We start from the raw sequence: 12451 nt of genomic DNA, 5'->3' as shown, positions 1-12451 counted from the left end.
CCTGTAAAAATATCTGGAAAGTGATGGAGTAGAAAGAAGCTTAACAAGCTGAATCCAGATGAACCTTTTGGACTTTGGATATATATTACTTGGCTTATCCAGTGCAAGAACTGGGATGAAAGAGGGAGTAATGAGCCTGGAGTACAATTAAGATTTATAGCTGATCTTACAGAAGAGAAACATGGAGATAAAAGCATACCTACACTAATTAGATGCTCTATACAAATTAAGAGAGTGTATATTGCAATGCAGTGTCAACTGAATTATCAAACCTTCTTTAACGCAGAAAGCAAGTGAGCTCCTTCAGATGAAAAAAGAACTGATGAGAAGTGCTCACTGGACATTTTTTGATTTTTTTTTAACTGGAATTTGGATTATTTACTGCCTAAATTCCTCATGTCACTTCTTCTTTTTCTCTTTCAAAATACTTTCCTTGATTGTTGAGGGCCAATAAGCACAGAAAAAACATGAACTTAATGACTTTAGTACAGCAGTACCTGTCAGATGGCCTCTAATTTACCTCAACTCTCTTTGACAGCTGACCCTAGGTTTGATGACATTATACCTACTGTCAGTATACAAATACCTGATGGAAAGATCCTCACACTTTTATTAATGGATCATAAAATATATTAATTACCTTAAAGTCTCAAAAACCACCTCTGAATTGTTTTTTGAAGTATCTTCTCTGAAAGGTTAATGATACTCAGCACACTCAGGAGATTTTTTTTAGAAACTGTGTTGTTTTTCTTTCCAGTGTAAGATACCAACGTCAGGATATTATCTGAAAACATTCATTTCCATATGAATGAGGGGATGGGAGGGGAAAAAATACGAACAAAAATCCAAATAAGTTAGAAACTATGGCTCAGAGTAGTTGTTCTTCCAGAAAAATTACATTAAAAACATTGTGATTCATAAATTAGTCACTATTCACTATAAGTTTTGAAATATGAGTAATTTTTACGTATGGATTTGGCAGTATCAAGTTCTAAGAATTATTCAGTTAAAAATAATATCTTCTTGAGATTGCCCAGATGGCAAAGTTATTGCTTCTGTTGTTTCTCCTGTAATTCCTGGATGTCGTTGGTCTCAATAGAGTAAGGGGTAAGAAACCAGCACCAATGACAAATATGAGATATAGCTTTGAATGTGGCCTTGTTTGTGTTTTGTATTGTTTTGTGATTGCATGTACTCACACTTTTGTCATTCTGATGAATTGTGTATTTAAAGATTTCACGTATCACTACTGTATGAGTAGGGTCAGAGTTCAAGGGTTCAATTCAAAACAAGTTCCACGAAAAGAGAGATTCAGCTAAAACTATGCAAAATTCAAGATTCTCAAAAACTAGCATCTAGTCATCCACTCATAACTTTTCATTTAGTGACATAACCTTTGTTAGAGGAGAATTAATCAGTCTGATGTGAATAAGTACAATGTTGATGACTTCAGCCAAGCTGAAGTGTCTGGGAAGTTCTTCCATTTTTTAATGGATGTGATCTGTCATTCTGCCAAATGGCCAACATTTTCTCTCTTGTGGCTAGGAGAAGACTAAGTACCAAAATTTAAATATTATACTGTTTTCCATCTCTTGGAATTTACAGTTGATCTGTAAATAGCACAAGAAAATTGTTTACATACAAATTTATTTGCCTGCATGAGCCCATGATTTCTTAGACGTTACACAGACAGCACAGGGCAAAGACAGTGTCGTGTGTGGGTGGCTGCATACCCACATTCAGTAGCAGCAGTTCAGCTATTCTTAGCTAGGGAAAGGGGCAAGCAACCCCAGAAGAAGATTAGGAAGATTAAAACAAAAATAATAGTTTGGGAGACAAAAATAAAACAATGTGTTGCATGTCTGTGAAAGAACAAGCCCTAAAAGACAGCTGAGCACAGACACGAGGCTCTGCAAATCTTTCCCGTGAAAAAGGATACTCGAATACCTGTTTTCTTTTTTTCTGTGAAGCAGAAGAAGTAGGAAGGCTTCTGGGGATCTGTTTGATACTATTTTCTGCTCCTTTGAAGAAACTTTGAACATATCTGTGTGTTAGAAGTATTTTGAGTTTTAAATCTGAATTCATGATTTTTAATGCTTGTTTTTCTCATAATCAGAAACCAGAATCCACTCCAGTACAAAGGTTCTCTAGACAATGATACTTTGTGAAATGAAATGTATAGTCATTATGATCTGTACAACTACTTTTTTTGTTGTTGTTAAATAATGTGAGACTTGAGCTCTACTTTGTGCTGATAATTTCCAGTTCTCTTATGTTCAATCTCTTTCTCTTTTAAAATAATATTCTCACTCTTTTGGTATGTGTGCTCACTCTCTGTCACTCTGTTCTTTCTGAGTGTTTTACAGAACCTGGTAGCTTATGAACACAGGGTTTTCCCTTTCTTAGTCACTATAGACCAAACCATTCCTACTTTAGACTCTAAATAGATGTGCTTGTGCTTACACAGAGCTAGAAATGATCGCTCACACTGACTTAATCTTCCAGGTACTTTGAGTTTTATAGTGACTTTTCAGCCTGATTTTGCCAATAGAAAATTATAGAAGTTATTTTCTGTTCTGTTAATAAGAAGTTCCTTGGGTTGAGCAAGTAGCTGTTGAGAAGATGACACATCACTGAGTGTCTTTGCTCAAAATAGTTTCTCCTTGAAGGCTGATATGGTAAGAACTCCACTACATTTACACTATATTTGTTCTTCCAGAAAAAGTAACCTGTGACTTGAACAAAGAGAATTGCAGAAGAAGAATCTGCAGGCCAGAATCAAGGACTCATCAGTGTAAATGTTCTAGTGGCTTTATTTTAAGTCGAAATAAGCAGTTTTGTGAAGGTAACACATGAATCTCACCTCAACTTTATTCTATCAGATTAAAAAAATTCTACTGTTCCTTTACTTTACACATATCTTGAGTATGAAAAACCAGTGTGAGGTCTTAAAAATCCCAGTTGTGCCATTTTGGTTTTGTGTCTGTCGTGATTTAGGCCCATCAGGGAACAAAGACCACGATTAGCCTCGAGTACCGAAGAGGCTGAGAATTGCCCAAGGGCAGGGAGAGCTTAATTGCCGCTTAAGGTTCAGGACAAAACAGACCAGGCCACTCGGTTTGGGGAAGAAAACAGAAAAAATAACTTAATGCAACATCAACTAAAACATACCCCCAAAAACCCAAAACATAACCAAAATGAAACAACACAGAGGAATACATCAATGAAGAGTCCAACCAGCCTTTTTAAGAACACCTTCTTGCCACACCTCCCCTCTTCCCGGGCTCAGAGCCCTGATCCCGGTGTTTTTACCCTGTCCCCCCCTGAACGGTTCGGGGGGGCAGGCAGTGAGGGGTTTCAGTTAGTCTGTTCCCGATAGCTTCTGCCGTTTGTTCCTCCTCAGGACGGGTGAACTCCACACCAGTCCTCCCTGCAAGTCCGTGGGGTAACTCACACGCATGGCAGACCTGCACGGGCTGCTCCGACGCGCACTTATTCCAACTGCTGCAGCTCCTCTCTGCCTCTCGTGTGGGGCTGCTCTGCGACGTGCGGGCTCTCCAACACGGCCTGGGCCATGGCCGTCTCCCCACACAGTCCCTCGCCCGTCCGGGCTCACTCACATGGAGCTGCTGGTAACTCTCGGTCCTGCCATGGATCTCATCATGTATAACCAAACATTGAAAAATCCTGCAACAAGATACCTGTCTTTAGTTCCATTTTCAAAAATGACACAAGTTTTTAATATGCTTCTAAATGTTTTAATCTGGATTATTTTAATAAAAAGAATCTAATATTAATGTTAATAATTGTTAACATCAATTTTAGAAGCATCTCTCCAATAACATGGCCAGACATGTTCCTAAGCAACCTGATCTAGGTGAATCTGCGTCTGCAGGGGAGTTGGACTAGATGATCTCTAAATGTCCCTTCCAACCCCTACCATTCTATGATTCTATGATTCTGTGATTCTATGACTTAAAGGCATCAAAATTTCTAGTTTACAGGATTTACAGACCTGCCTGAGCAGTAGCTGTACAGTTTTCAAGAGATTCGCCAGGATTGCTTTCTGAATTTTAACTTCTAAATCACTTCCAGATTTTGAGAATTTTACTTAGGTTATGTTACACTCAAATTTTTTTAAAGAATTTTTGTCTGTGGAAAGTGTCTAATGTAAATTTTTTGGGGAGTATGTGGGATTTAACTGACATTGGAATCCAAATGGGAAGGCACACTTTTGAAAGTCTTCTAGTCACCTGTGCTTGACACATGCAGCTTGAGTAGATTTTTTTCTAGAAGGTTTTTAAAGCTTATTTGTATGTGGTCTGCAAGCTTGGTTTTTTTTGTAATTTATTAAGACTGACATACTTTTGTAGAATGAATGGGGAAAAGCAGTACTTCTTGAAGACTGTTTCATTAATCTAATTTCCTGATGTCACTGGTTCATGATGTTACTCTGACACAGCAAATGCTTCTTTTGGCAGATATCAATGAATGTGGCTTCTGGAATCATGGCTGCACTTTGGGCTGTGTGAATATCCCTGGTTCCTATTACTGTATCTGCCCAAGAGGTTTTGTACTGCTGCCTGATAGGAAAACATGTCATGGTAAGTAGCAGTAATACATAAATGTATCATATTGGAGAGAGTCCTCATTTAACACTGAAACTGCTGAAAGTTTTTTGTTTGGCACTAGTTGCTTACAATCCCTTATTATGTAAGTAGGATAAGCTTAAACTGACAGAACCACATTCAGATGTCATGTTTAAGGAAGCGTGAGTTGCACATTAGCAATCAAGTGGGAGCTTCTTCAGGACCCAAAAAAACGTCAGAGGGAGACTTCTCTCTCTAAAGAGACCTCTTTGCTCAGATTAGGCCCTGCAACAAATTCCAGGCAGATGAGCAGTTATATCTTTTAGAATGTGGTCTCTGAATTTGGCTCACCCAGGCTATCCTGCCGAAGAATTTGCACAGTCTCAAAATGAAAAGCTTACAACATCATCTTTCTCCTCTTCAGATCAGGGATGATAACATTGCTAATGTGCATGACATTCACAAAATTAAATGCATGTACATCTGTTTACAACAAATAAGACACATGGAAGTACTCATAAAGTTGTTTATTCTGGGGATCTACTGCATCTGTGGGTTGGTTTTTTTTTACATTTATTAATAAACTGTGTGTAAGAAGTATCCCTGAGAGAACTTATCCATATAACATAGTCACATAAAGCAGGAAGCTCTCTGAAGCTCAATAAAAGTGAATACATTAAATGCACAGAACAAAGATGACTGGAGGGAAAAAGTAAAGATTTGCCTGTCAGTAAACTTCAAGGGCTATGTTTTAGTCATAGTAAGAGCCAGAGGTGAAAGACTTTTTTTCTCCCTTTATGCAGGACTGTGTATATTCATCCTACAAAAGAATTAAGCCTTTCTAAGGAAAGTCTAGTATATAAAATGTGAAATACATCCAAGTTTTGAGGTCTTAGGATATTCCCAGTCACTTTTCTATTTTGTGATGAAGTGAAACTTAAGAATAGACAGAGTTCCTTCTACCTTGTTTCCTTGGAAATAAAAAAAATTGATAGAGGCCCAGAGTAGAAGTGTCAGTGCATGCCAAGGAGTTCAGGGTGGAATCTGACAGGATCAGGACCTAGGGTAGATTAAATTTTACCCACTGCTAGAGGGTAAAAGTATCCATAGAGTATAACAGGATCTAGCAGTCAATGCATTTTGGACATCCAGGAGTCACTTATCCCCCTCTACTAAGAGGGAGCTGGAAGCAGGATTCAGTGACTCAAACTTGAGGGTCCAGGTTGTGCCTGACTGCTGTAGAAGGCAGCCAGATGTGACAGAAGACCTATGGGAGACGTCCAGCCAGAAGCTATTTGGAGGTGGGATATTCTTTTGTATCCAAAACAACACTTAGACACTGTGCAACTGAGTCCTACACCAGATGACCAGCTTGAAATATATGCCTGCACTTTGAGTGACTCAAATTAGATAGAAAATAATGTATCTCTAACACACTCTACGGATGCATCATGGGCAGTGTAACTCCTTAACTACCACAGCACAGGGCAGATATGTCACCAACTACGCAACTTGAGAGATTTACAAGGTGAAAAGTCCACATACTGACTAGATGTTTTAGTGCTTTGACCTCCATGTCCTTTATGAAGCTCTTCATCTAAAGTCACAAGCTGCAGTCAGAGAGAAACATTAAATCAATTTCTTCACCTCTTCACTGTGCTTAAGCAGTTACAACGCTCCTATCCAGAGCACAGTTGCTGGAGAAGCAATATTTGCAATGGCTATGCACCGTTTACGCCAACTTATGCAGCTGATTCAAAGAAGCAGCTGTGAGAAACTTATATTAGTCCCAGTCTTCCAGCAAGTGTTGCCATATGGCACCGGAATCAGCATAAAGAGATTCAGCAGTGCAATACAGAAGGTGGAAGGAGAATATCCTGTGAAGTTACATTAAAGAAATACTAAAAAAAATGTTAGCGCTCCAGTAATGATGATGGAAAGGAAAGCTATTGCCAGATCTTCAGATGGTTTTAGCCCTACAGCTTCAAAAATTGCCACTAAGGAAAATATCTTTATTTCTGGAACATTCGTCTCCTGCTTTCATTGATTCAAGCTCTGTTACCCTTGGTGTAGTAGTTTTTTCCTCATTCTCTTTGTGTTTTGTACTTATTCTTTCAGTATAACTTCCATGTACTTTTCAAAACATGACCTACTTTTGATGAAATGTAAAAGAAAAAGATTTCTAAATTATTTATATTTATATTTATTTATAATATATTTAAATGTAAATATATTATATTTTGATAATGCATCTTCACACAATTTAAAGCTGATCAATATAATGGGTAGACTCAGCAATGTTATAATTAGGACAGAGTGAGGAAGAAAAAGCCTGGAAAAATCCAAACCAAACCTCTGACAGACCACAGAATACTCTCAACATCACACTTTTTTTTTCTTAAGAAATATTCAGGAAAGTGTTAATATCTCTTTTGGGCAACTTAGTATTTTTTTTTAATAATAATTTAAGATCCTTTTTTCCTCTTTAAATTACTGTAGAGTTAGTTTCCTGTACAAGTAATGACACCGAATGTAGCTATGGTTGCCTTCAAACATCTAAAGGGCCTGTTTGCTTTTGTCCTGAGGGATCTGTACTCAAAGTGGATGGCAAAGCATGCACAGGTGAGTAACACTTTTCCTAGCTGATTGTCAAGCTCTGCTTATTCCTGGCACTGAGAGCCAGGAATAAATGAAGGCATTTTGCACTCATTTTGCACAACTGTAAATGACTGGACATCTTTGGAGGCATTGGAATGTCAGGAACTGAGTACTGAGATAAGCAATATATGACTTGTTTAATAGATGTGTCTTAGCAGTAACATTCAGTGTGCAGCAGAGTTCTTTTGTTGTCAACGCTGATCAAGGTAGGTCCCAGTTGTTTGTCTCAGGGGACATAGGAAATTTATGTTTGAGGGGAAAGATAGGAACAAAATTAGTGAATGGCTGAAATCTGAAGATGACTTTTTTCATCAACGTTCAACCCAGGTTCAGAGGCACTCTAACTTACAGCAATTTCATCTAATTACTCACATGTGGAATTTTTGCTGACAGAGTATTTGAAGTTGCTACACTCACTAATCTGTCATTCCCCAAAATTCAGTTTCCAAATTCAAGGCACTATAGCTTTTCAATCTTAGGGATCAAGATAGCTGCATTAATGACAGACTTACACCTTGAAAAATACCTTCCCCTTTTACATCCTTTATGTATTGTTAACTGTACTGTACATGTATAGTAGGTGTTGCTTTTTTGTTAGGGACACTCTACTGAGTAAGTTCAGTTTGGCATTAAGGCTATAATCATTGTACAGGCCCAAGAAGAAAGAACAGTTTCTTTTTGTATGAAATTTTTGTTTGTTGTTTTAGAAAGTATCAATTCACCATCCTAGCTTAATTAACTTCCAGAGGAACAATGACATTAATTTGTTATTTCTTTGCACGGACTGCAAAGTCTGACAAAATTTGTTATTCTCTTGTAGATGAGACGAGATTTGTGTGCAGGAAAGAATTCTCTGAAATAATGAATTCATGAAGCTCTCATCATATATCCCCTTCCCCTGACTTCCCTGTTGTGAATTTTCAGGAAAAGTTCTGGCAGAAATTATACTAATTTGCTTTCACTTCATGAGACTTCTGCTTTCAGCAAGAGACCTTTCAGTAAATGTCAGTCACTGGGATGCTTTGCACTCTAGAAAAACTAAGCAGAGAGAATAATTTTCTTGCTTATACCTCTGATTTTGTTGTGTTGTTTTTTTTTTTTCTTAGAACAAAGACATTAAATTTTTTAAATACTCTGTTTTAGGTTGTACATCTCCAGATAATGGTGGCTGTAGTCAAATATGTTCTTCTTTAAGCCCATCCTCCTGGGAATGTGCTTGTTTTCCTGGATATAAGCTTCAGCAAGACAGAAAGCACTGTGTAGCTATAGGTCGGTATCTTGATATGCTTTCATATTTATGCCAATAAAAGCAAAAAGTTTTGCAATCCTTTAAAATCGATTACATAACTGGGATCCATTTTTTTGCACTGATTTTAGGTTACTTTCGGAAAATTTGGAAGTTTCAGTTTTTAAAAATAACCTACTTTGAAAATATACCAGAACAAGCACCAGTTCAGTCTTCTTCACAGAAGATTCCATCTATTATCCCACTTCTACATTTCACGTCATTCTATCTGCAAAATTCAGATTTTTGTACCTCCATATAAACGTGGGTGCAGTTTCTCTCAGTGTTACAAAATTGAGATTCAGATGTCTACGTTTGGAGAGCAATACTGTGAATAGTCTGTTGAAAGACTTCCCCTACAAGGATATTTTGACCCCACTGGGCTCAGGAAGCCTGGGTATTTCACACATTTGGATTTCAGGCCCTTCTGTTCTCAGAAGAGGGCAAACCCTGTTGAGCACTGAGGTATAAGCAATCGCATGAGAGAGAGGAGGAAAGATAAGTTTGTGATTTGTCTCAGGAATAAAGGAAAAGCTGTATTTTTTGGAGGACAGTATTTTTCTTGCTTTTACTGCAAAAGGCTTCTTGTGCAAAAGTCAAGTGTTCTGCATTTATACTGATGCTGTGAAATGCAGTGGGAAGTTTATCTTGAGGCTAAGTCAGTCAGTATGAAATGCAGTGAGTTTAGTGACTGTGTTTATCACAAATTTTAAGGCCAATCTTGGGCAAAACTCTGATTCTGAAAATCTATATTCACATTTGTCTTTTATTTCTGAGGCTAGTGAAATGTAGGACAAGGGCCTCATTTCTTCGCTTCAGTTCCTTATTTTGTCTTCTACCATTACATTCTTACACTATTAGCTAGTTATGCAGGCTAGAGGTCACTTTGAACCTAATGGAATTAATATAAGTGTGAATTTTCCTCAATAGGTCCTAAGCCATTTCTGTTGTTTGCAAACGGCCAAGATATCCGCCAGATCAGTTTTGATGGAACAGATTATGCAAGTTTACTTGACTGGCAGATGGGAATAGTCTTAGCACTGGACTCTGACCCAGTAGAAAATAAGGTAAGGCATTAAAAATGAGAGGATTTCAAAGTGTTGCAAGGACAAATGGATTGGGCTTCATGTGCCTTAACCTTTCTGCTGTCAGTGATCCAGATTACACATTGTGCTGTTCATTGTCTGCTGCCTGTCCAGGAGCACAAGTGGTATAGGATAACTAACACTACCTGAGGAGTTTCATCCTTTATTTACTGAAAAAATATGCTTTGTACATGGCTAATTTACAGAGAATTTAAATTTCTAAATTCAATTCAAGCATCATTTCATTTTCAAAGGGCTTTTGTATGATTGATACATCTCTCCTTTAAGATTTCAGTACTGTTTTCTGGAAATACATTGTGGGCTTTTTTAAAATCTTTTTTGTTGTTCTTTTTTCCTGCACAGCTACGTCCCACAATCCCTACTAAATGCCATGTCCTGACATTATTTAGCATTATTTGGTTTATTGCTTGCATGAAATATATCACAAGACATTCCTGTTGGAAATGGCAGTCTTCTCTGCATAAAGGGCTGTTTGTGTGGCCACATCCTGGTTTCTACTCCATGCCTGCAGAGCAGGGAAGAATAAGTGTTAAGCTGTCCTTTGTTAAACGTCTGAGGCAGATAGCTATTTTTTCCCATGGTAAAGATTTACTGACATCATAAAAGTGTTATGAAAAGATACTGAATGGTACAGTAAAAGCTGATGAGGAGCTCAGTTAAGCTGCTGGAAAGATCTCAAGGCCTGGACCAACACAGCTAAACAAATGTGAATGTTACCAGACTGTGTTACAGAAGGATTGTTTCAGGTGCTGCTGGAACATCGCCACTTGTTCCTGAATCGGGGCTCTTCTATGGAGCTGTCAGTTGTTCTGTGCTGTGCCAAACGTAAATCAGCTGTGCCAGTGAGACTGGGTGCTCATGCCTCTTGAGCATCTGCAGGGAGCCCTGCACAATAGCAAGGCTAGCGGTGCAGTGCTGAGGTGACATACCGTGGGCCAGTTGGGCTGCAGCACAGAGCTGAGGGACAAGGTGAATTAACTTAGCACCGCTCTGTTCTCCTACTGTAGTTGAATTTGCCGGTTTTCTCTTCTACTTTCTTTAACCACATGGTTCGCTTCTAGAACAAGCCTTATGAGGAATAGCTGAGGGAACTGGGGTTGTTTAGTCTGGAGAGAGAAGGCTGAGGAGAGACATGATCTCTTTTTACAACTCCCTGAAAGTTTTAGCGAGGTAGGAATTGCTCTCTTCTGCCAAGCAAGGAATAACAGGACAAGAAGAAACAGCCTCAAGTTGTGCCAGGGGATGATTAGATTGGATATTAGGAAGATGTTTTTCACTGAGAGAGTTGTTAAACTCTGGCACAAGCTTCCCAGGGAGGTGGTGGAGTCACCATTCCTGGAGATACTTAAAAGATATGTAGATGAAGTGCCTAGGGACAGCACTTTAGTGGTTTAGCGGTGGACTTGGTAGTGTTAGGTTAGTGGTTGGACTTAATGATCTTAAAGGTCTTTTCCAACCATAACGATTCTATGATTCTTTGATTTTTTTTTGTTTTGTTTTGTTGTAACCATTTGCAAAGAAAGACTCAGCACTGCTTTACACATAGTTCTGCCATGCAGTGTTTGGCTCCCCCTGGATGTCAAATACAAGACAATCTTTGGTTTTTATGTAACTCGTTTTCCTTTCCCAGCTCATTAACACACATACACTGCTACCCTCATCTACCTGCTCCCCCCTTTCTAAAATGAGCAGCCAGTGAAATGGTAACATACTTGTTTTTGCCTGCTTCTGCTTTTGCTTCCTCTGCTGTGCTTCACATGAAATAGCTGCTCGCTGAAACAAAATTACATGATATTCAGAGGGCTGTATATAGGGCAACTGTGATTTACAGCTAAGCACAAACTAACTGTAGAAGTCATCCTGGTTGAAGGATAAGTGCTTTTTTTGTTTGATTGGAGATCAAAGGTTACCTGTACTTTGTGAATAAGCAGTTCAGGGAACTTTCAAGATAAAAACCTGATTTTAGAAGTGTAACTATTAGACAAGGGAAATAGAGCAGAAAGTGAGATGGGAACTACTAACATCTCCTCTGTGGTTTCTTCACAGATTTACTTTGCCCACACTGCCTTGAAATGGATAGAACGAGCTAATCTGGATGGCTCAAATCGTGAAAAAGTTATTCATGAAGCTATAGATATACCCGAAGGCCTTGCTGTGGACTGGATTAACCGTAAATTGTATTGGACAGACAGAGGGTACATGCTCTACAGTGCATTTATGCTGAAGCATGTCATAAAATGTTTGAAATAAATGACTGGTGATACAGAAATAGCTGAAATATCACTCTAAATTCAGTAACGCTTCACATTCTGATTGGGTAGCTGTGATCTTGAGTGTGTACAGTTGGAATGTTCTTTAAAACTGAAATGCTGGAAGTTCACTTTGAGCCTGCTGTTGTATTTTTATCTTTTTCTTTCCAAGAAGAAAGAGTTTGGACTCAGTTGCAAGGAATCTAAAGCATGTACTGTATATATAGACATACATTTATGTGCACATGTATGTGAATATAAATGTATATACTTGTATTTATATACACACACTGCATGTGTATGTATATATATCTCTGTTTTTATATGCACATATCTACACAATGAGTACTACTGCATTGAGTACATCTTGGGCAGAAGTCAGCATTGTTGACAGCTGGAATCATGCCTCATGGAGAGTCTTTGCAAATTATCTTTTATAAAAGACGAATGGCCATTTGCAGACAATACGATTTCACATTTCCACTGGTACCCAACCTCACATACAGAAACAAAATTGGCAATTTCAGATCAGAACACATAATGAAGACTCCTTTGAAGAGGAAT

The 12451-nt window shown here is 38.3% G+C and overlaps 1 protein-coding gene across 1 annotated transcript in view; it reads left to right on the top strand.

Annotated features, from left to right (window-relative positions):
- Positions 1 to 12451, top strand: part of EGF (epidermal growth factor) — a 61434-nt gene that overhangs the window by 22048 nt on the left and 26935 nt on the right. The window contains exons 7-12 of the mRNA XM_061993396.1: positions 2720 to 2845; positions 4482 to 4604; positions 7089 to 7211; positions 8391 to 8516; positions 9463 to 9599; positions 11685 to 11833. Coding sequence (XP_061849380.1) covers positions 2720 to 2845; positions 4482 to 4604; positions 7089 to 7211; positions 8391 to 8516; positions 9463 to 9599; positions 11685 to 11833 — 784 coding nt within the window. The remainder of the gene's footprint in view (positions 1 to 2719; positions 2846 to 4481; positions 4605 to 7088; positions 7212 to 8390; positions 8517 to 9462; positions 9600 to 11684; positions 11834 to 12451) is intronic.

Source organism: Colius striatus, chromosome 3, assembly GCF_028858725.1.
Source record: "Colius striatus isolate bColStr4 chromosome 3, bColStr4.1.hap1, whole genome shotgun sequence".
NCBI classification, from domain to species: Eukaryota; Metazoa; Chordata; class Aves; order Coliiformes; family Coliidae; genus Colius; species Colius striatus.
Note: the sequence above shows the minus strand (reverse complement) of the source record. Positions and strands in the feature narration are given on the sequence as shown.